The 26,101-nt window shown below is 32.1% G+C and overlaps 1 protein-coding gene across 6 annotated transcripts in view; it reads left to right on the top strand.

Annotated features, from left to right (window-relative positions):
* NR3C2 (nuclear receptor subfamily 3 group C member 2) overlaps positions 1–26,101 on the top strand; it is a 366,275-nt gene that overhangs the window by 178,877 nt on the left and 161,297 nt on the right. For 4 of the 6 annotated variants that reach the window (XM_074273687.1, XM_074273689.1, XM_074273688.1 and 1 more), the window contains exon 3: positions 25,671–25,822. In XM_074273687.1, coding sequence (XP_074129788.1) covers positions 25,671–25,822 — 152 coding nt within the window. The remainder of the gene's footprint in view (positions 1–25,670; positions 25,823–26,101) is intronic. The other 2 variants (XM_074273690.1, XM_074273691.1) reach the window with 1 other exon arrangement.

The raw sequence follows: 26,101 nt of genomic DNA, 5'->3' as shown, positions 1-26,101 counted from the left end.
TATGTGGCTATTCGAATATTTAAATTTTTATGTTACCATTACAGAATAATGTACGCCTTTAATCTATAGCATGTTTTATAATTATCAAGCATTTGCATAAATGATCTCAATTAACTAGATGAAAGTCATAAAGTCCTTTATGATTCAATGTATATCAAATAGCATTATTAAAAATTTCACGGGGCTTTCAAATTTATTTGTTATATTTAAAGATTGTGCATGGAATAATGCCTAGAAATCAGATTGTATGGTGTTTAAACGTATTTTTATAAGGGGTTTTCATTGAATTTTTTTTCTAACCTGCTCTAGATTTTAATTGTAGTAAGACATATAGTAACTTTAGAGGGTGAACTTTGACAATTTCAGTTGGCATACTGAATGGGCCCACTCATGTTCACTGGAATGCTCTTCCAAGAATAAATGAGTAGGCTGGCATTGTGTTTAAAATATAAAGCTAATGTTGGTTAATTATGTAATCCTAAAAGCCATGATTAAGAAAGCTATTCAGAATTACTAGTTGATGATCAGTAAAATTCTAAGACAGCTTGCCGAATGATAGGCATCCAAGCTAATAACCTGTATTTTGTCCAGCGGGACAGTATCTGGCAAAGCATCAGATAGGAAGCCTTCCCAGTTATTTTAATAAAGGGTTTATGGAAACTAGCATAAGATGGTACAAAAAGTTAGAAACTGTAGTAACAGCCATGATCAGAATTCTAAAAACATTAAAAAGAAAATTGGTGACTATGCGCATGTAGTAATTCTTTGTTAAATAATAGAAAGCAATGATTAAGAATATTCTGTGAGAATCTTTTTCATGCTCTTATCTCTATTTTTTGTTTAATTTAAACAAGAGAGATCATATTATGTGGCTCTTTCATTTAAATGAGTTGAAATTAGTATTCTGCCATGAAGGAAAGAGGAAATGCAGATGCATAATAAGTATGCATTAAAGTTTATAGCAGAAAAATTTTGAGTTAGTTAATAAATGTTCTGTGAATGTGAAAGCTTTTCCTTTTGGAAAAGTGCCTTCTTTCCTTAGGATTCCTTGAACTGCTGTTTAGGATATGCAGCAAAAATGGACATATTGTATAGTGTTGGGTTTTATTGCATCCCATTAAATTAAAGGTGGTAGTTATCAGGTGGAAATGACTTTTCTAGGTCACCCCTCCTACATATGAGATATACATTCATTGCTTTCTCTACTCCTTTTTGTTCCCTAAATTCTACAATATGTGAAAACATTTATTTTGAAAAGTATCATGCTTTTGAGATTTGAGACACTGCTTTTTTAGCTTGGAGGGAGGTGGGCATTGGTTCATGTGCAAATAGTTCAGGTGAATCTGTTTCCTACTCTTACCTAGTTTCTTATGTAAATAAGCCAACTTCATTGGTCAGAGTAGTAGTTAAGCAACTGATTTGACTGTTTTTCCCTTCCCCCTTTTAGGCAGTGTGGTGTGGTCTGATATGTAGGACACAGGATTATTTGACATCTATTAATTGTGTATTCTAACTTCCATGGGCCTGAATTTATATATATATATATATATATATATATATATATATATATATATTGGTGGATGAGTGAGATGAATGACTGGGAAAGTATTCTTTTCTTCACATCCTCCTACCATTTATCAATTTGTGAAGGAAATTCTAAGCTGGATATGTCTGCCTATCATTCTCTGCCAAGAGTGATGTTTTCTCTTATGACCACAGGTTGTTTTGATCCTTGACTTCATGTTGTGGTAAATCAATTGACTGGGACTTTGGTCTTATTAACAGACTCAAACTTTTTTTCATTAATATTCACCTGTCACAGGTAGGACTAACTGGGATAGAGGATTATGAAAGTCCTCCCTTGGATGACCTCTATATGAAATTAACTAGTTATGTTGAAAATGAAACACCGAACAAATGAATGAGTTCTATGGATTTGTTCTTGAAAATGGAAGAGTTTACTTTAGCAGCTCAGGATTAGGTCATTCATTGTCCCTTGAAATTAATAACAGAAAGATAATTCTTAAAAGCATCCTACTTAGTGATTGACGCAGGTTATTCAAGGAAGGTTATTCATTCTCTCCCAATGGAGAATTGAACCTGTAACTTGTAATAGCATCATCATAGACTGAATTGCTATCCAAAATAACCCAGATAGAATTGAGAACATTTTAAATAGAAGCCACAATACCAAACATTTCTCATCTCTGAATCCAAAGCCTCCAGCCAGCATAAAGGTAGAAGTGGGAAATGAATCAGACTCTGCCTTTGTGGGTTTCCCAGAATTCAATCCTAGATGTAAATCTCCCTGGAAGTCCATGAGCCGGCTCTTCCTTTAGACTTGTGAATCTGCTGGAGTTGCGAATCCACTGAATCCTCGACATGAATCTCCTCGAGCTTCCCCGAAGTTATCCTGGGAAGTCTTCTCCTTGACCCAATCCAGACTGACTTCCCCTCTCAATGTTCTAAATAATCTTACCCTTCTGAAGCTTCCTGAGAGCTTTATATTACAAAATTTCAAAGTAGAAGGGACATTATAGCATTTATAGCATAATCTCATTTTTTAAATGGATGTAGGAAATGAGGCCCAGAAATTTTAATTGCTTTATTTAAGATCTCTCAAATTTATGAGGGCTAGATCTCAAATCTGAGTTCATGTCTTGGCTCCAAATTTTTTATAATTTTTCCTCTATATCAGACTAGTTATTTTGAAGTTTGACAATTGTGCATGTTAAAATTCAAAGTAAATTTTATTATAAATTACAAAGCTTAACTATATTATTAACTGTCACAATTAAATATAATAATGATAGCTGAAATATGTATAGTGTAGCCTGTTAAATACTTTTAAATTATCTTATTTAATTCTCACAGTAACTCTGGGATGTAAATGCTGTTATTATCCCCATTTTACATGTAAAGAAACTGAGGTAGGCAGAGGTTAAGTGATATGCCCAGTGATAGCTATTAATTTCTAGAGACCAGATTTGGACCCAAGTTTTTTGACTCTAAATCCAGAGTTCTATCCATTGTACCACTGGTAGCCTCTAGAATATGGTATACATGTCCACTGAAAAGTTATTTTTAAAAATTATTTAAATTTCTCCTTTTCTCCTATGTTTTATTCTTTTTATGTTTCATTAATGTGAGATATTTAATGTCTTTGTTAAAGTTTTTAGTAAAATTAATATGTATAATTTTGCTTTTTTCCTAAAGAACAATTGTCTACAAGTTACTTAAAAGTAATATAATGAAGAAAAAGATGTAAATATAATGAAGAAAAATGTTGAAAGAATCTTTATATTTGAATTAACCTTTTCATATGTCTCCATTTAAAGTCCATGAATTATGCCACATAGTTGTAACATGTATCCTTTATAAGGGAGTGTTTGATGCTTTAAGTATTTTTGTAATCTAGTTAATTCTGTTAGGAACCAAATTATTTTTAGATGACTTTGACAGTGACACTTAGTTTTTCCTTCTGTCCTTTAGAAAAGATTCCATTCTCCTTTATATCCAATAGCTATGATTTCTGTGTGGTACATCTTACAAAATTTCTTTAATATATCTGTTTCATTTGGTGTTTAGAGGAGATGTACATCCATTAATATTGTTTTAAAGGAAAAATCAAAATTGCTAAAAAGGAAATCTTTCCCCAGTTTTAGTGGCCCTGAAGAAATATTTTGTTTTATTTTAAAAACTGGGTACTTTTGCAATGTGAGAGCAGGTTTGAAAAGTTAGAATTGCCTGTAAAATAAACTGGTTTTTCAAAGGAAAGGGCTTTATTATCATAAAAGCATAAAAGTCCCAACTAGCATCAGGGGATTGGTAAATCAGAAAGGGATAATGTGAAAGGGGTGCTTATAGAATAAAGCAAGGGCTTTCTCCTCCAAATGAGAGGGAAGGAGTGTTTACTCCTCAACCTTTGGTTAGAACCTCTCAAGGAAGATGTTTACTTCTTAACCATTGGCCATATTTTGTCAAAAATAAGAAGTGGAAAAATTTGCAAAGACCCAAGTTTCCTCACATCGTGTTTACCAGGACTCAAGCGCCTTGAACCTAGATGTATGGTTACTGCAAACTGTTTATCACAGTCTAAGCTCCCCTTGCACTAGTATTGATGGGCAATTATATCTTGTTTTTCTGCCCCCTGTAATTAGTTACTAACAGATGTCTTACAAGCAGAGACTCTTCTATTTGCAAGCACAATTTGGAAAGATAGCATTTTTATATCTTCCATGATGTACATATACTCTTTCGTATATGGTTTGGTGCACTGATGTTGATAGTTATGCATTTTTTCTTCTTTTGGATTTTGCTATCACTTGTGGAGGTAACGAAGGAGAAGCTGCCACCCAGATAACACCAGTTCTCTTTGAATTTGCTTTTGTTCCAAGCAGTAATCCAGGAGAGATCTTATGAACTGAAAGATTTTGGAAATGATTTGATGGTTATGTAGTACCTATGGGCATACCTGGTCCTAAATAGGTTTGGTATTCTGGCGTTTGCTAAACTCTTACTGTATGTCATTTTTTAAGAATGGCATAAAATATAGATGCTTTGTGATAGTGAGGTTGTTTGTAAACAACATGCATGTTCCATGCATGTTGCATGGAAGAGCCACATGCAAACTATATTGCATAGTTCTTTCAGAGGATCATAGAATTTCATGGTTTGAAGTTACTTCAAAGATACTTGTTCACTTCTCTCATTTTCCAAGTGAGACTGGTAAAAGGAGATAGTTAATAGAAAAAGCCACGTCGGAAATGAAATCTTTGGCCTCTTGGACCCCTAATTTTCCCATAATATCATATTTCAGCCAATCTGTACAAAAATATGCAAGCTAAACCATACCTCCTATAGACAAAAAATAAACCAATGATTTCCTGCTATGTGTGTGCATATTTAACATTATCTCTCTTCTCTACTATTAGTTACAATGGTATCGGAAGTTTTCTTGAATTCTTAATTTTCCTTATAATCTTCATTTATATTGCTTTAACCATCCCTTTGGCTTTAACCAAACCAAATGGATTGTGGAGAAATCTATATGTTCTTAAGTCTACCTTCCTATAAGAAACTACTACATGGAAATATGAACAGTATGAAATTTTGAAGCTGAAAAATTATCTTATTTAAAATGCCTTATTTTGCAGACAAGGAACATGTGAAATCAAATGACAACTGTTAGGTTGTGAAAGGACTTGGACTAAAACCTAGATTTTTCAGCTCTTTGCTAAATTATTGCTCCAGTATAATATGTAGCCTCTCTTGGGTTACCTCTATAATGAATATTTTTATTTCCAAATAAAATTTGATAATATATAAAATGAAAATATAAAATTTTATAATTTAGGTTGTGTGTGTGTGTTTTTTGTTTGTTTGTTTGTTTTTTACAAAAATGAAAGAAAAAAAAAGAAATTTGTAGAATTAGGAAAGGTAATCTGTGGCAATTATTTCTCTCTTCTGTATATAATCTTTATTAGAATTGCAGATATGCAAATTAAGGTTAACCTCAATGAGGAGATTAGAAAACAAATTTTTGAATTGATATTGAATATCATTATTCATAATTTCATTAATTTTTTCAATTAGATTGATGCACTAAAATGTGAAATAAAGACTGTTGCTGTATATGTACATATATATGTATACTCACATACACATATATTGTGTTATTCAGAGAACAAATAACCTTAACCTGAGGTTGTTTGGGTTATGAATATATTTTCATTTTTTTGTAGATGACTTAGTTTTTGTAATTGCTTTAAGCTAACATTTTGAAAATCTTATATAATTATTAGAAGAAAATGTTAAACTTCTTTTAGTTATTATCTTAAGAAGAAAGTAAAAATGCAACTATGAATGTAAATATATTGCAGCTAAAAAAAATGATAAACCATTCAAAGTTGAGGTTATGAATATTTTTCTGGCTGCCCTGACAGCTTTTCAAGACATTTAAGTTTCTTCAGACAAAATGATCATAATGGAAGCTCTATTGAAATCTCCAGTATAGGTATAGAGAAGAACCATAAGGGAAGGACAGTGGCACAGCAGAAAGAGCTTGATATGTTTGGAATTTAAAGATGTGAATTCAAATCCCAGCTATTCGTTAACATTCTATTAAATTATTTTAAATTTGTCATCCACTTTTAAAACTAGCTCTTGATACTATCCTCATCCTGAACTTGTATGATAACACAAGTGTGAGAGTTTTATACTTATCTTCATTGATTTCATTTTTATAGATTTATTCAGATCAGTAGGCTAGCTTGCCAAGAAAATTTGGGATCTTAAATATCATTGAGTGTATGATCTATCCTTTCTAGCCTCCTGTTATGGACAAATTTGATGAGCATGCTGTTTATATGTTTATCTAAGACATTGATAAAAAAATTAATTAGTTTGCCAATTATAGATCCCTATAGTGTTCCACTGGAAAACCTTCTGCTACTTTGACATAGTAGACTTAACATTTTAATTTTTTCCCTTCAGTCAATTCTGAATGTTTGCATTATTGTCTACTGAATATGTCTCCATCTCCATAGGAATTGTATGAATTATTTGTTCCAATCCAATCTAGTGAAATAGTGTAACCTTATCAAAAAAAAATGCCATAAGATTGTTCTTATGAAACTCAGCTGACTTCCCTTTTTAGATCTTAACCAATCATTTTATAGACTCGTCCTAGAATTTATCCAGGAATCTGTCAAGGTCACCTGCTTAAAATGTACAGACCTTTTCCCATAAAGTTACAGCAGAAAGAGCTTGCTATATTTTCCATTTATGAAAGGTATATTTGTTTCACTGAGTGCTATATATTTTTGAGCTAAGTAAAGTTTATAATAATAATGTTGAGTATAATTATGGATTTCTTGACCCATTAGAATAACTCATTTGTCCATATGGGTCAAATATAGCTTGTAGGGTGAGAAAATTCTAATTCTCATCTCTTTCAAAATAGCAATATTATGTTTCTTAGATTAAAATTATAGAATTCAGTTCTTTAATTTATAAGCTTAAACTTTTCCCACTGTCCATTTCAATGAGTGAAGTTGTATTATGAAGTTCCCCCCCCTTTTTCATCTCTACGTTTTCATATACATGAATAGAAAAGAAAAAATAACTTTTCATATCAAAACATCCCCACTCTGCACCACCACATGCTCTGTGTCACAGTGCAAGTTTAGGCATTCTGTGAGTTGTTTGTTAGTTGATTGTGGTCATTAATCCTTTTTTTTTTTCTCTTGACAAAAAAATATTTGGAAATGAAAGATTAGGCTCTCCCTCTTACTAAACCAAGCCCACTGAGAAAATACAAGATGAACTTGTGAATTACTGTGAATTCAGTAATTCTTAAACATATTTGTATTTTATTCATCTCTGCAATTCTTAACATTTTTAAAACTGTTAATATGCAACATTTATTCAGTCTATGGATAGACCAGAGGCCACCCAATCTGTTTAGGGAAATTTTGAAGAATTTATGAAAATGGAACCTCAAAGCAGATAAAGTAATTATGAAGATAAAGTAATAGATATACAAATAATTGTGAATGCCTTAGGCAGAAGTCTGTGGTTTAGTCCAGAGAATATAAGTAGATTGTCAAATATTTGCACAACTTCTTTGTATTGACTCCTCATCATCCACTTATCAAGTTTAAAGTAAAAATAGTAGCAGAAAAAGGTGAAGAGATTGATTGCATGTAATAATTCACCTATTCTGCCCTTATATATGCTTAATGTTGAGATGTGTGTGTGTGCTTAAAAATGAATATCATGGTCATATATCAGTAAGCTTTACTCTGTGCAAAAGAATATATGGTGAAGAATTGGGAATAAAACATGGCCTTTTTGCCTTTAAGTAGCTTATGAAAATATAGGTCAGTTTATCAAATATATGAAGGAAAAACTTTCTTTCAATATGTGTAACCTCTGTTTCTTTTTAGTAAAAAAATAATCAGATAACAATGGCCTACTAGCTATATCATTACAGGAGGATTTATAGGTCACACCAATTAATAAGGTTTAGATAAGTTTCTATCTCTACCAGTGGAAGACATAGTGATAGTAACAAATTCAGGATCCATCAAAGTTCCAGTATTTTATTCATTGCATATTCTAACATAGCTTTCCAAAAATCACTAATAAGTTTATATTTTTCCTCATTTCATAAATCTTTCTGACAAAAAGGATCACATTTTTGAAGGGAATACATGCTGAATATTTAAATATTTGTAAATTAATTGTTAAAAGCTATAGCACATAATATAGATAGTAAGTATAGATTATGTTGATAATGGCTAGCATTTATTTAATATCTACTATGCTAAGGACTGCTATAAGCAACTTTACAAATACAGCTCTCCCTTTGATCTCACGATGGTTTAGGAAGTTTTAGGATGTAGGGGCATCCTCTGTTCTTTTATTGAAACAAAGGCTTGGTGATCCTTTGTTAACTTTATTATAGAATTAGAAAATATTGGATTCTTTAGGTATGGGCTGAAATGATTTCTGAGGTTCTTTTTGTTTAGAGTTTCTGTGGTTCTGTGACTAAAATGAAATATAGAAAATATAATTATTTCTGTATTGATTGGTTATAAAATACATTAGCATGTACAAAAAATATTCCATATCACTTGGCTTTCTTAAGTAATCACATGGCATTCAAATTAATTTAGAAGTTTTCATAATTCTCTTGTTAAGTAAAAATCTTCATGGAAAGATCATATAACTTAGAAACAGAAGACAGGCTGGGCTAGGTGTGAGACATTATATAATTCACTTAAACTTTTTTGAACTTCAGCTCTCTCTTATCTAAAAAGGTGATGTATTACTAATTTTGCCTAAATTATATAGTGGTTGAGACATCACACTGGATAATCTATGTAAAATGATTTTATGACTGTAAATGATTATGTAAATGATCTATTCCTATCTCCAAAACATGTTTTACTTATTACTCATAAGGAATTGGAATAAAGAGTTGAAAATTTTATTCCTTTTTTCTTATATAACATTTAGGGTAACATTTGACTTGGGTTCATGCTGATTGATCTTCCTTTGTTATTAGATGAATTCTTGGCTTATTGAATAAAATTCTTCCAAAAATTTTTATTTAATGCCTTCACTTTAGTGGTACAATTAGTAAGATGGAGCAATTGACCTAAAATATCCTTCTTTTCCTATTTTTGGCTTCTATTGTTATCAGATAATTTCATTAATTTAATTTGAAAACATTGTTTTTCAAATGGGTATCCATTAATTAAAACCCATTAAGTCCATTTTTATCATACAACTATCTCTTCACAAGGATTTCTCTTGCTGCTCCATTTTGATTTGCTCATATCCAAGCATTTTTTGGTTTATAAGACCTGAACATAGTGAAATGACAATCATATAATAAAAACCTTTGATTTTCAGAATTATTTTCCAAATGACTGAAATTCATTTGTAGCCAAAGTTTCCTTGTTTCCTTCTTTAAACTTTTTTAGCAACTTCCTTTCAAGCCATTTTTAGATAACTCTTCTGACCAGACTTGTATATAGCCACCTTCCCAGTAATCTGCTAAATCATTTGCCAGTTGTCTTTTTGAACACCATCTGTTCTTAACAGAAGTTACCCCCAAAATACTTACCATATTCTGAAAGTTTTACTGATTTCACTGACCTGATTTCTTTTTAACAGATTTATTTTTTCTCACCTTCCTTATTATCTGACTCCACATAGATGATCAATTATTCTCTTTAAATCTTTGTCCCTATCATGTTTCTTACATACTTTTGTTCTTTTTTAAAAACCTGTATCTATCAGACTATTGAATTGTAAGATTTGAGCTGACCCTACTTGTCCTAGTAAGAAATCATCTGGAAGGGTTCTTCTTCCAGTAGAATCTTGAGTTTCCTCTTCTCTTATGCAATGTCTCTGCATCTACACTCCAGATGGCTTATCTAGTCTTGACTCATTATGTTGTCCTGATCTCTGGCTTCTCCTTGTTTTGGGTCTTGAGTACTTATTTAGTATTCTGTCTCAACCTCTAGTCTCTGTACTTTCTGGATCTAATCTAGCTTATAGCCCACTGCAATTTTTATACATTACTCCATGATAGTTTTAAAAAAATATTCCATATCACTTGGCTTTCTTAAGTAATCACATGGCATACAAATTAATTTAGAAGTTTTCATAATTCTCTTGTTAAGTAATTTTTATAATAGAAAATTAATGTTAGATGCAAAACTGCTCTTTCCTCTTTTGGAGATTTGTTATTAAGGCATCGATTTGTATCCTTATCTTTGTATTTCCTTTCTGGAAGGCAACATTATAAAAAACTCTTATTGGACAGTGATAAGTTTCCCTTTGCCATTCCATAGGAAGTCATATGTCCCAGGCATGGATCCCAAATTTTAGTTTGTGTTCTGACTTGTTCACCCAATATAAACTCATATCAGATTATCTGGGAGTCCCCAAAGATCACACTGCTATTATCTAAACTCTGTTGTAGAATTCTAGGGTTGACCTCAGTGGGTGTGATTGGATAGGGAAACTTCTCATGACTCTTAATTTTTAGACTTCATCTTAGTGCTGCTATCCATTTGAACAAAATCAATCAAAATGAAGCATTGATTTTTTTTAAAAAATATTTTTAATTTATCGAATCAAACAAATTTTCCCATAACATAGTAGCAAAAAAAAAGATTACAAATGAAACTGTAAATCTACTGTGCCCAACTTGCTATTCCCTTAAAATATAAATTGAATTATAATGTAAATTTTTTCTCCCCCATCTTAGAGATGGCTACCAACAGACATAAACAGATATATATTTGTAAAATTATTTTACAGATACTTCTATTTATCAGTCCTTCCTCTGGAAACAGATACCATCTTTATGACCTTTATAGTTAATTTGAGTATTTATAACAGAGAAAAATAACTTATTCACTCAGTCATTCTTTAAACAATATTGGTGTTACTATGTACAATGTTCTTTTGGTCGGTTCATTTCACTATTAATTTTTTATTCAAGCTTTTTCATTTTCTTCTAAAATTACTATTTATCATTTCTTATACCACAGTGGTATTCCATCACAATCATATGCCACAACTTGTTTAACCATTCCCCAATTGATATTTACTAAAAAATAAGGCAAAAGCAATAATAATCATCATTAAATTTACTCAATACAAGACAAAAGCAGGAATAATCAAAAATATAATTTAATAATTAACCTGTGTCATCCTTTCCTATTACTGCATGTAGAATTTGTGGTGGAAAATGAGCACAGAAATTTAGCAGGTGGGTTCATGAATGGGGAAATTAATGAGTCAAGGGAAACTCAATTCCTGACAACATGTTTTGATGTCATTAGTCTTTTCAGGAAAAAATTATATCATGCAAAACTGCTTTTCTTCCAGATGTACCTCTTCTGGTCCTCAGTCATTCTTTTGCTGGGCAAAGATCTAATGCTCTTTAGTTAATTAAACAATGATAACTTCTTTTAGCTCATTCTACAAGGTGCTGAAGAAGTGTTGTGGTATATTAGTGTGGTGGGAGAGAGGAGAAAAAAAATCAATATTTCATTTATCCTATTACTTGTAGCTTCCTTAATCCAGAAAAAAAAACAAAACTCAAAGTTCATTAGTTTGCCTCTCAGGATAATCCAGTGTTGCCCTCACAGCTCGTTTTCAGACAACAGAATTTTGCTTTTTTCATCTTAAGCTTCTGGTACAGAATCTCTTTTCTAATAATCACAGCTCAGAAAAAATTGATGCAAAGCTTGTTTCCCCTCCTATTTCTCCCTCTTAAACCATAGAGCAAAATAGAGAGCAACCAGTCACCCCTAGTTACCCCTGTCTTAGGCTGTAAATGGTTCGTCATAGCAATAAGCTAGACATCTCTGTACATCATTCCAGCATTCAGCTCTCCTCTGGTCAAAGAACTCTCAGCTGACCAAACCTTTCTGCCAGCCAAAATGCAAAGCTAAGCCTCTCTTCCAATCAGCAGGCTTTCAGCTCATAGGCGTATAGAGTCAGAGTCAGCTGTGTAGCCTTCTCTATCTGCTGTTCCGTGTAATTCTTCCTCTGCTCAATTGCCTTGTCTTACCCCCCCCCTTTTTTCTTTTCTTCTCTTCCATCTTCTCTTCTTTCCTTTTTTTAAACTCCATTCCTCTACATCTTTTTTTCTCTGGCTTCTTATATTATTTAGTCCTTAAAATCAGGGCTTCCCGAAGGGAAGTGATCATTTTTACCTTGTGAAGTAAAACTGAAGAAATTCGCCTTTCTTTCAGGAATGATTCTAGTAATGTACATATAATTTTCCCATAGTCTCCAAATAAGCATTTGATTTAGTTTATTAATTATAAACTTCAGAAAACATATTTCCATGTTTGTCATATTTTGCAAAAAATCAGACCAAATAGGGAAAAAACATGAGAAAGGAAAAAAAAAAAAAACCCTAAAAGTGAAAATACTATGCTTCCATCCACATTCAGTCTCCATAGTTATCTCTCTGCATGCAAATGGCTTTTCCATCCTGTGTCTATTTTAATTATCTTCAATCACCACACTGTTGAAAAGAGCCAAGTCCATCACAGTTATTATCACATAATCATATTGTTATTATGTACAATGTTCTCTGGACAATCCCCTTAATTTATCTTAACCTCATTTACCATTTTCAAGAATTATATTTTATTATTTTTTTAATCTGCTTCTGAATATTCTCTATCTTCTTTTTTAATTATAGCTTTTTATTTTCAAAATATATACTTGGATAATTTTTGATATTTACCCCTACAAAACCCTATGTTCTAATTTTTCTCCCTCCCTTCTCCCCCTCAGTCAGCAAGTGATCCAATATATGTTAAATATGTGCATATATCTTTATACAATTATCATGCTGCACAAGAAAAATCTGATCCAAAAGAGAAAAAAAGATATGAGAAAACAAAATGCAAGCAAACAATACAAAACAGTGAAAATACTATGTTGTGATCCACATTCAGTTCCTCCTGTCCTCTCTCTGGGTGCAAATGACTTTCTTCATGATAAGACCATTGGAACTTGTCTGAATCACCTCATTGTTGAAGAGAATCACATCCATCAGACTCGATCATCATATAATCTTGCTATACATTGCATATATGATGATCTCCTACTTCTGCTCATTTCACTTAGCATCAGTTCATGTCAGTCTCTCCAGGCCTTTCTGAAATTATCCTGCTGGTTGTTTCTTGCAGAACAATAATATTCCATAACATTCATATGCCATAACTATTCAGACATTCTCCATTTGATGGGCATCCACTCAGCTTCCAGTTTGTAGTCACTACAAAAAGGGCTGCCACAAACATTTTTGCATACGGGTCCCTTTCCCTTCTTCAATATATCTTTAGGATACAAGCCTAGAAGTAACACTGCTAGGTCAAAGTTTGATAACTTTTTGAGTATATGCCAAATTGCTCTCCAGAATGGTTGAATTCTTTCACAGTTCCACCAACAATGTATCAGTGTCCCAGTTTTTTCACATCCCCTCCAACATTTATCATCATTATCTTTTCCTGTCATCTTAGCCAATCTGAGAAGCATATAGTGGTACCTGAGTTGTATTAATTTGAATTTCTTTGATCAATAATGGTTTAGAGCACTTTTTCATGATTAGAAATGGTTTCAATTTCTTCATCTGAAAATTACCTGTTCATGTCCTTTGACCATTTATCAATTGGAGAATGGCTTGAATTCTTATAAATTTGAGTCAATTCTCTATATATTTTAGAAGTGAGGCCTGTATCAGAATCCTAGAATCCAAAATTTCCCTAGTTTATTGCTTCCTTTCTAATTGTGTTTGTACAACACCTTTTTAACTTTATATAATCAAAATTATCCATTTTTCTTCTTTGGCCACAAATTCCTTCCTTTTCTACTGATCTTAGAAGTAAACTATCCTTTGGTCTTCTAATTTGCTAATAATATACCTTTTTATGTCTAAATCATGAATCCATTTTGACATTATCTTGGTATATAGTGTGAATTCCTAGTTTCTGCATATTAATTTCCAATTTTCCCAGCAGTTTTTGTCAAATACTGAGTTCTTATCCCAAATTTTGGGTTTGTCAAATACTAGATTATTATCTCTACCTTCTTAAACTGAAGTTTGGATCTTCTATAGGGTCTTGTAAGTGAATATGGGGGTTGCAAAATGATTCATCATCAGTAAATGTTAGTTTTATAAATCTATTTTATATACCTTTTTACCCGGGCTCACATAAAAATTTCTTGGTTAAAAAATCGCAAGTAGAAAAAGTTTAAAAAGGCCTGTTCTAGTTAATTTTTTGAAATATGACACTTCCATACAAATCTCTTTCATCTCTCATTTGATTAATTTTTTCAACATTACAAAAAAAGAAAAATTTGGCAACCAGCATGGTAGTATCTTTATTAGGATCCATTGGATAATAATATTTTATTTTAATACTTTATTTTAATAACTCTTCTTTTTGCTTCCTACTTTAGTAAATACTTTCTTTTTTAAATAAATACTTTCTATGTTATTTTACTTTCAATAAGCAAGTAGCTATCCTCCTTCTTCATCTCCCACACCTCCCCATGCATTCTGAGAAGAAAACAACAAAATTATGTGTAGTAAAGCAAAAAATAGTAATAACAAAGTCTTCCACTTGGCTTTTTAAAATCTATCTCCTTCCTACTTTTTATGTTTTACTCTCCTTTCAACATGTTGTATAACTGACCTATTTGTTGGTCTTCACACAAAACACTCCATTTCCTCCTTGTCTTTGTTTGGGTTGTCCACCAGGCCTGCCATGTTCTTTTTACTTGAATTCACCATTTAATTTGCCTGATTTTCTTCCAAACTGCTTAAAATTTACCTTGCTCTGGCATCCTTTTCTAATCCTGACCTTTTTGTATCTTCTGAGATTATATTCTATCTATTCTAAATAAACTTGTTTTATTTTCATATTTGTCTCTTATTAAAATAAAAACTTCTTGAAGTTTAACAGAGATTATTTTTGTCTTTGTTTTCTCAGATCATTTCACAGTGTTTGGTCCGTATTAAGTATTTAATGAATGCCTATTAACTAAGCGACAAAAAATAAAAAATAAAATCAATCAGCCATAAATCTTTCTGAGAGTTGTTGTAGACAATTATCAAATGGTGTTGCTTAGGTCTATTGACAAGATGGTTTCTAATATTAGTTAGTTTCTCATTTTACTAGATAACATTTTTTCACTCCCTGATCATCTCTTATTACATGAATCAATAAATTAATGTGTCAAATACTGGGCTAATTGCTAGAGATACAAAAAGAGGCAAAAGATAGTTCCTGTTCTCAGGATCTTACAATCTGGTAGGGGAGACAACAAATATATGCAAATAAGCTATATATAGCATAAAAATATACTGTATAAACAGGAAATAATTAAAAGAGCGAAGGCACTAGAATTAAGAAGGATTTGAAAAGCCATCCTGTGTACAAGATGGGATTTTATGTGGGATTCAAAGGAAGCCAATAAAGAGAGAACACTCCAGACATAGGAAACAAGTTTGTTGTTGTTTTTCCTCTCTTCTGGAAGAGAACCATGACTTCAGGGAGGCGATGCTATGACATGCAAGTGAATTGGATTTAAATGAGAAAGGATAGAGAGAATTCCTAGAATAGAGAGAATATAGTTTGTTAGAATAGTCAGAAGACCAAGGTCACTGAGGGAAGAGTTCATGGCAAGAAGTAAGGTCCATTTTGTTTTTCTTCCCAGGTTATTTTTACCTTCTAAATACAATTCTCCCTGTGCAACAAGAGAACTGTTTGGTTCTGCACACATATATTGTATCTAGGATATAGTATAACATATTTAACCTGTGTAAGACTGCCTGCCATCTAAGGGAGGGGGTGGAGGGAGGGAGGGAAAAAGTTGGAACAGAAGTGAGTGCAAGGGATAATGTTGTAAAAAATTATCCAGGCATATATTCTGTCAATAAAAAGTTATTTTAAAAAAAGAAGGTGCAAAAAGACCAGGAAGGTAAGAGGGAGCTAGGTAATGAAGGGATTTGATCATAGTCATCTTTCTCACTTTGTCATATTCAGCCTCCCATACTTACAATCACTCTTGAATAGATGACAGAAAAAAATATTCAAGAGGCAGAAACCTAGATGTCAGTTTGAAAGTTTGCATTCTTTGAGCCTTTGCAGTGTTTGATCTCACTGGCATTGGAATTATTTCAAAGAAGAAAGATCTATTAGAGACCTCTCTCTCATCCCCTAGCATGATAGTAAGTAGAAGAGGATAAAATTTATGGGGGAAGGGGAAAATGATAAAAGAGAATGAGACTAAGAGAGAGAGTAGTCAAAAGCAAAACAGTCTTTTGAGTAAAAATAGGATAAAAATTGAGATTAAACAGAAGAAAAAGTTAGAGGGAAATACACAGTAATCATAACTATAGAGGTAAATGGAAGAGTTAATTCATCAAATGGAAGCCGAAAGCAGGATAAATTAGAAAGTATAATTCAATAGCATTTGTTTACAGAAAATACATTTGAAACGGAAAAATACATAAAGACTTGAAAGAAAGGACTGGAGCAGAGTTTAATATATTTCAGCTGAACTTTAAAAAAAATCAATCTCAAAAAAAAAGCAAAAAAATTTAAAAGAAATAATCAGAGCAATTATTTACTAAAAAGTTTCATAAGCAATGAAGTAATATCAAAAAAATTTACAAGCTTCTCTGATAAAGATCTTGTTCCTCAACTATATAGGAAATTGAGTCAAATTTATTTTAAAAATAAGAACCATTTCCCAATTGATAAATGGTCAAAGGATATAAATAGTTTTCAGAAGAAGAAATGAAAACTATCTCTAGTTATATGAAACAGTACTCTCAATAACTATTGGTTAGAGAAATAAAAATAAAAACAACTAGGAAGCATAGCTTTATACCTACCAGAAATAACAAATGCTGGATAAGATAAAGGTATGTAGGTACAGAACCTGTTGGTGGAATGGTAAACTGGTCTAATCATTCTAGGAAATTATTTAGAACTTAGATCTAAAATATATAAACTGTACTTGCCTTTTATCCAGAAATAACACTACTAAGTCTATATTCCAAGAAGATAAAAGGAAAAGGACCAGTATCTACAAAAATATTTACAGCAGATTTTTTTTGTGCTGGTAAAGAATTTGAAATGAAGGGGGTGCTTATTAGTTGGGGAATAATTGAACAAGTTATGGCATATGATTGTGTTAGAGTGCTATGTTAGTATAAGAAAAATTATAATGGTGGTTTCAGGAGGAAAAAAAAAAGATTGACAAGACTATATATGAATTGATGTGAAGTGAGAAGAACCAAGAGATCATTGTGCTGAGGAAGAGTAATGTTTTTACGATAATCAACTGTGAAAGACCTGGCTATTCAATACAATAATCCAAGACAATTCTAAAGGATTCATAATGAAATGCTGAGTTCAAATTAAAGTTTAATTTTTTTTGCATTTTCATTTGACAATCTGGCTAATATAGAAAAGCATTTTGTATGATTGAACATATATAATTACTATATTGCTTGTCTTTGTAGTGTCTTGAAGAGGGAACAAATTTGGAATTCAAATTGTAAAAAGAAAGAATATTTAAAATAAGTAAATAACAAATTGGGGGAAATATTTTTTAGCATTTATTTAATATTTTTATTTTTCTCCAATTATCTATAAAACAATTTTTAACATTTCGGGGTTTTTTGAAACCTTAAGTTCCAAATTCTCTTTCTCTACTCTTCCCCTCCTTTGAGGTTTTTTTTTTAAATTTAATTTATGCTTGTAATCCCCACCAGTGTTTTATACATATAGGCCCTCAGTGTTTCTAGAAATAGTAGATAGTGGTTGTTTAGCTCTTCTATTTGTTTTTATCTTAATTCTCTATGAAAATTTCAATCAAAAGCTGATCAAACATAACAACAAATGATTTTATCTTTGACTAAAGAATTGCTATGGTTGTTAAATTAAGAATTCCTATTATTGGCGTTTGATATAATGTCAAATAAAGTCTAGTGGATATAGAAGTCTTAATGTCTGACCCTAAAGATGCAAACAATTCCTTCCCTGTTGCTGTTTTTCCCTCATTTTTAGTTCTGCTTCAAAATATTTTACTGTCTTTTAATTGTATAATTTCATTATATATCAATTGGATAATTTCAAGTATAGCATGGTGTTTTGGTTTTAGAAAAAAATTATTTTAAAAAAAGAAAATTATTGTCACTTGAAGGTAAAATAGATTCATTTAAGTAAAATCTTATCTAGAAATTGCATACCTTATAGCTAGATAGTACTTTATTAAACAGTGTCCCTCTGCCAGATTTTATTAATGGCATAAACTGTACTGAATTGTGATTTTACAACTACTATATTAAGAAAGATGAAGAAGAGTATCCTAGGAAGGAAATGACTAGTAATTGTTCTTTAAAATTTCAATTTCCTAGACTATTTATCTCTTTCAACCTAGTGAGAAAGTTTCTTCAGTAGCTGCCAGATAACTTTAGGTGTGACTTTATTCATCCAACTGACATTATAACCTGTATTTAATGCCTATGTGCATTATGAAATAGTATGAAAAAATCTGTTTAGTGATGAACTATCTAAAAAATACTGATGAATTATCTAGTATTGAAAGAGATATATGTATTTAAATAGCATACACTAACTATCAATGTAATAATAAAATTAGAACTAGTTATTTCACATTTAATATGATATCTAAATGAGTTTAGGTTAAACACAAGAAAAAATTACTTAAAAAGAGTTCAATTCATTTTATGAGTTGGGAAGGATACATTTTGCTTAAGTTGTTTTAAAAATTGGTTTATTATACACATAATCTGTTTCTCATTTTTAGTATTCCATGCCTTTTTATACAGTATAATATGTGAGGAGATCTCACTGAATATTTACAATAATGAATACATTTATTGTAAAGCCTGTTAAACTGTTAGAATGTAAGCAGGAAAACCAATGATGAGACCGTTGCAGCTGTCTAGGACAGATGAAAGCATGAACTAGAATAGTGGCCATATGAACATAATTAAAGGGACCAACAAAATGATATATTTTAGAATAGTACTTTTAAGACTTTGGCATAGTTTGACTTTGAGAAGAGGGACAGAAAAGTGCTAATGACGATTCCAACTTAGTTGATTAAATGGGATAATTATCCCTACAGTAAGAATTAGAAAAATTTGAAAGAGTAAAAATTAAATGAAATGCAAGACTATTTTTTCTCAAGCAATTCACAATCTTAAGAGAGGAGACATTCTGAAAATAGCTATTTTAAATTTTTTAACTTTTTTATTTAAAATTTTTAATAATAGATTTTTATCTTCAAAATACATGCAAAGATAGTTTTCAACATTTACTTTTGCAATTATGTTCCAAATTTTTCTCCCACTCCCTTCCCTAGAAAGCAAGCAATTCAATATAGGTCAAACATGTGCAATTCTTCTAAACATATTTCCACATTTATCATTCTGCACAAGAAAAATTAGATCAAAAAGGAAAAAAAAAAAGAGAGAAAGCAAGCAAGCAAACATTAAAGGTGAAAATGCTATGTTGTAATCCACATTCAGCCTCTTTCTAGATGCATATGGCTCTCTCCCTCACAAGTCTATTGGAATGGCCTGAGTTACCTCAATGTTGGAGAGAGCCAAGTCTATCAGAATTGATCATTGTATGATCGTGTTGCTTTCTACAATGTTTTCTCTTGTTTCTCTCTCCAGACCTTTCTGAAATCATTCTAACACAGGTATGGTTTAAACAGGCCATATACTGGGCAAACCATAGATAAACTGAGAGGGAAGGCATTAAGATTAAGAAAATGTGAAAAATTGGAGGGGGGATTCTTTTTTGTGTTTTATTGAAGGTTGGACCTTAGCTGAGAGGGGCTGTTGGGTAGTTAAAGTAGTAGAGCACTGCATCTAGAATCAAGAAGACTCATCTTTCTGAATTTAAATCTGGCTTCAAACACTAAACTAGCTTTGTGTCGCTGAGCAAATCACTCAATTCCATTTGCCTCATCATAAAATAAGCTGGAAAACTACTCTAGTATCTTTGTCAAGTGAATGTCAAATGGAATTATGAAGAGTCAGCCATGACTGAAAAATGACTCAATAATAAACAGCATGTTACCTGAGACTTGAGGAAATTAGGAGACAGAGAGGAAGAAAGAGATTTCTAAGCATGAGAGATGAAGAAAATATTCCTGGATAAAGCTTTACAAGGTATCAGATTTGAGGAACATAGCATTGAGGACTATCCTGCAAAGGAGAATGTGAAGGAACATTCAGGTTGAAGAACCAGGAGAGAGAACAGAGTGAAGGAAAGAAAGGGAGGAAAAAGTATCCAGAAAAAGCGGGTGGTGAACAGTGGCACAATATGCAGAACTCCCAAAGTACTTTGCAGTTAAGAGATTTGTTGGTAACCTTGGATAGAATAGTACAGTAGAGGTGCAAATCTTGAAGTATTGCATTACAAAGGTGAAAAAGTATATGGAGCATAAAGAGTTGTCACCGAGTGTATAACTTTCCGAGAAGCTCATTTATAAAAGGAAGAACAAATATAGGATAATAATTTGAGGTGATAGAAAGGTTATGAAAATGTTTGTTTAAGGAAGGGGGAAAGCCTTGGGAGATTTTTAGACAGGAGGGAAAGAAGCTGGAGAGATTGGAATTGGGAGAGGGGTTATAATTGGGTCTGCACCAGGTATACTCTACACTTCTTATATTAAAACCTTTGCAAACTTTAAAGTATTATATAACTGTTTATTTACTTTTAGCTGTTATTGTGTTATTTATTAAAACAAATGAGAGTATAAATGTTTAGAGAAGATCATCCAACTGAGTGGTCAGAGTCCATCAAACTTATTTGGTAGCAGGACCAGGACTAAAAGTCTTGTTTCCTAACAAATGAAGGAGGGGGATGGACTCTAGACTCTGTTATTTCAGGTCTTCATTGTGGCATTTTTAACCTCTCCCAAACCTTTATATGGAATATGAAGTTATTTATTTCTATTGTAGAAACTACTGACCAAAATACAAGTTTTTTCAGCTATACTCAGAAAAAAAGGTAAAAGCAGCATTGTACCTTATACTCTTGTAGCATTATAGGCAGATGAATTGCTTTGACGGAAGAAGGCGTGTACAAGTGAAATTATAGGAAAGTAGAAAAAAATCGTTAACTTGTTGATAACAAGAAAAATTATCAAATTTGAACATTTGCAAAACTGATCATTAAAATAGAATGTGATTCTTTCGTAGAAGAACAAATTTGAAATAAAAAATAGTCTTAATGATAACTAGATTTAGAATAATAACCTATAATTATTTTAAGATAGAATAACATGTTCATAGTAAGTTTTCCCTTGGGAAAAGTAGTGGTTATCAATTTGTTATGTTTTACTGTATATTTTCATTTAGATATAAAATGAGTTCCAGATAAAACTTTGTCATGGAATCCTATATCATTTAAAATGCTTTTTCTAGCATCTGTATCTTTTCTCCAATACAAGACCATGGGTTTTATATGATAGTTAATTTTTTATATATAAAATATTCATGAAAGCCTATAATATTTTTGAAAGATTTGTCTAATATCAGTAAATGTAAAGACTATTTTCCTTAAAATGTAAAAATATGCTTACTTTAAAAATATGAGCTATGTCTGCTATTCTTCATATATAGGAATAACTTATCTGACCCAGTATCAGTAAATAATGTACTTCTGGATTTAGGAGGGAATGGTGATAGGTTGTCCTGAGCTATTCACACTCTGTTGCTCAAACTACCTTGTGAATAATGATTTATATTTGTAAGACAGCTGGTTGAGTTTTAGAGTACAGTTTGTAATCATAGAACAGAGTTTTTACTGTGCCAAGTTAACTAAGCCGTATGAGGCTTGAATCTGTAACCCTGGCCTCATTAGCACTATCTACCTTCTATAAACTTATACTCTAATAATGAGATTAGGAGTATGACTTACTTCAAAGCAAAGAACCGAACTCTACTTTTGTTGTTAGAAGTAATGAGTAAACAGAGAGATAGTTTGGAAGGGAGAATTCATATGGCTTAATCCATATAATTGGGCAAGTTTTCATGTTACATATTTATGTTTAATTCTTTGAATTCGGTGTGTGTGTGTACACACACACACACACACACACACATATATATATATGTGTGTGTATATATATGTATATATTTATATATGACAGTCTCTTCAGTAGTTGTAAGTAAATTGTTTAATTTTTTATTCTCATAATATTGAAGAATAAATCAGATTCCATTTGTAATTATCCCAGTGAAACCATAAAATTGTTCTAATGGAGTTCAGTTTTATTTATAAGGACAGTAAAAACTGGTTTATTTGGTAACCAGGGCCTGGTATTCTCAAGTATCCAAGAACAAAGTAAAGGACTGCTGAAATTGTTAAGTTTTAATTCAATTCAGCAATATTTATTCAGCAATTATACCTGCAAGTCACTTGTCAAGGTGCTACAAATAAATAAAAAATATGATCAGTCTTTACCTTGAGGAAACTCATAGTCTAATAAATGTTCCAAGACATGTAAAGAGTATTCTATCAGTTGGAATGTGGGAAGAAGCAAGGGGGAGGAAGGAGTCTGGACAGAGCACTAAGAATATATGAAGCGGAGAATCTGAGAAGACTCTAAGGGGAATTAGCCCCTAACCTAGGATTAGAAGAGAAATCATTCAACAAGACTTGTTATAAAGTTCTCCCTATGTGTTTGCCACTGCTGGAATCTGAAAGTAATAGATTAAAAAGTGGCATAGTCCCTATTTTCAAGAAACTTAGTTCTATTGTGGAGGATATACTGTATAAATTGGAGGGTCATTGTGGGATATTTACTAAATAAATGGCTGTTGGAAGAGGCTGTAATGATTGAAGGAATCGAAAAGGAGGTGGCCCATGAGCGTAATCTTGAAAAGATAGAAGTGGTTCAAGAAGTTGGGAAAAAGAACCTTCTATTTCCTGAGAATTAGGCAGAGTCAGCCAAATTCAGAGTCTGTGAGAGGGAATAACATATAATCATGCTGGAATTGAAATGACCAACAAAGGATTTCATATTTTCCTAAAGGCAAAAGAGAGCTAATGACTGAAGCTTCTTTAGCAAGAAAGTGACATTGTAAGACTGGCAGCTTTGAAATAGCAACTTCGTGATCGTGTTGAGAATGGATTTACGTTAAGAGAGATTTATTGACAAGAGATGTATTTGTGTTCATTACAGTATCTACTATGTACCAGGAATGATATTTACTGCTTTACAGATATTGTTTCATTTGAGAGATTAGGAGACTATCACAGAAGTTCTAATGAGAGGTAATAAGAGCCTGAACTAAGATAGTTATGGTATGAGTAAAAAAGGAGGGGGAATTGGCATTTGTTTATTTATTTATTTATTTACTTACTTATTTTTTAGGAGTTTTTGTTTTTATTTTGCAAAATACGTGCAAAGATAGTTTTCACTAATCATCTTTACAAAACCTCATGTTCCAAATTTTTCTTTTAGATTGCAATTCTTCTAAATATATCTCCACAATTATCATGTTGTACAAGAAAAATCAGAACAAAAGTGAAAAAAATAATAATGTGAGAAAGGAGGAAAAAAAGCAAAAATCAAATAAACAAACAATAGCAGCAAAATAGATGAAAATACTATGCTTTGACCCACACTCAGTCTCCATAGTTCTCTCTCTGGATGCAGATGGCACTGTCACAAATCTATTGGAACTGTCTTGAATCCCCTCATTGTTGAAAAGAGCCGAGTCCATCAGTTGATCATCCCATAATCTTTTTGTTGCTGTGTATGATGTTTTCTTGGCTCTACTCATGTCACAGCATCAGTTAATGTGTGTCTTTACAGGCTGTTCTAAAACCAGCTTGCTCTTCATTTCTTATAGAACACACACTATAATTTATGCAGCCATTCCCTAGCTGATGGGTATCCACTCAAAAAGAGTTGTGATAAACAGTTTTGCATATGTGAGTTCTTTTCCCTTTATTTATGATCTTTTTGGGATACAGACCCAGTAGAAACACTGCTGGATCAAAGGCTATGCACAGTTTAATAGCCCTTTGTGCATAGTTCCAAATTGTTCTCCAAAATGGTTAGATCAATTGGCAGCTCCACCAACAATATATTAGTGTCCCAATTTTTCCTCTTCTATGGGATGTGTATTTAAGAAGTAAGTTAGCAGCTGATTGAACTTGGTATGGAGAGAATGAAAGGGAGAGGATTTCTGAGTGAAAGTGAAGAGTGGAGGATAGCCCTAGGGTTGTAAACTTGGGTACCTAGAAATAAGGCTGTACTTTGACAAAATTAAGTAAGTGAGAATGTAAAGGGAAAGATAATGAGTTCTGTTTTAGATATGTTGAGATGTCCCTGGGACATTCAGCAGGCAGCTGGAAATCAGGCACTAGAATTCAGGAGATGCATAGATTCATCTGCAAAAGAGGTATAAGTTAAAAGATTTCAAATGGCAGAGAGGATGGGAAGACTAGCTCTGAGGCATGGTCTGTAAGAATAAGATATGTAAGAGAATGAGATTGAAGAACAGCCAAAGTTTGGGGGCAATATAGGATCTGAAATAGTAGACAATAAAATAAGGTAGAATAAACATGTTAGATCTCGATTGTGGGGAACTTTAAATACCAAGCTATTGCTTTTATTCAGTTGTCATTCAGAGGTCATTAAAGAATTTAGGGCAAGTGGATAACAGAAGATTATATTGGCATCCCAATAAAGTATGGATTAAAGGCAGTGAAATGAGTTAAGAGATTCTTAAAATAACCCAGATAAATGGAATCTTGAACTTATAGCAGAGTGAGTAGAAATAAATAGATAAAAGTAAGTAATACTGTGGTCATAGAAGCAAAAGGAATTGAAATTTGATTGGATGGAAGAAATGTTGAAGAGGGGAGTCAGGTGACTTAGGAAGCTTGGAGGAATAGACTGTGGGATGAGCTGAATTTTGAATTTGAATTTGAGATGTATATTGGAAATTTGGTAGTTTTACTTATGCTTATATAAAATTATTGTGCTGGGGTTCTACTTGGCAAATTAAATATTATAATTTTATAACACATGTGAGTAGTATTACATATATCACAAAACCATGACTTAACCTACTTCATACAAGTATACAAACACTGGCTCATAATAAGTGCATTATAAATTATGATTGACTAAAATAATTAGACAAAACTAAAATCTAAAATCCTCTTTTCTAAATGCTCTCTTCTGTAGAAACCGGAGATTGCTGAATATTTCTATAATTCAATAATGAGAAAGTCTTAACAACAAACAAATAATAGCAGCTTACATTTATGTAGAACTTTAAGATTTTCAAAGTGCTTTTTATCCACTCTCTTGTGATTTTCAAAACATTTCAATAAATGTGTAAGCCAGATGATTCAAAGATAAAAAGGTGAGGAAAACAAATGTCATTGAGGTAACTCATGATAGGCCAACCTATCAACCTAGTTGTATCTAGTCTTTTTCCAATATTGACCCTCCTAGACCTTACAAAGCATTTCCTTCACACAGTTGTGTATTAATGTTACATTTCATATAATCTCAATCTTGTTTTGTTTTTACAGTTCTTCTTTACGAAGTGTTTCATCTACATCATCAAGACCTTCTAAAATATGTTTGGTGTGTGGGGACGAGGCTTCGGGATGTCATTATGGGGTGGTGACCTGTGGCAGCTGCAAAGTGTTCTTCAAAAGAGCAGTGGAAGGTAAATGTTCCTGTGCGTGTTTCCTTTCTACTTTTTTCCATCATGTGTAACATTTTTGTGTAGTAAAATCTTTAGCATTATAGAAAAGCCTTTAGATACAGTTTTTGAAGTAATTTGTCAGCAGCGAATATACCATCTTACCTGAAATCCACCTGGAAATTTCCTGTTGCACAATCCTTAAAGGACAAACTTTTAAACAGTTAGCTTTGATCAGCTTGTCAAAAGTATTTCTTTTGGTTCATCCAAGTTCCTTGAAAAGAGGGAAAATGCATTTCCCTCAAACTATATCTT

Source organism: Sminthopsis crassicaudata, chromosome 6 (genome assembly GCF_048593235.1).
Source record: "Sminthopsis crassicaudata isolate SCR6 chromosome 6, ASM4859323v1, whole genome shotgun sequence".
Taxonomy (NCBI): Eukaryota; Metazoa; Chordata; class Mammalia; order Dasyuromorphia; family Dasyuridae; genus Sminthopsis; species Sminthopsis crassicaudata.
The sequence above is the reverse complement of the archived record's forward strand: the minus strand, read 5'-3'. Positions and strand labels throughout refer to the sequence as shown.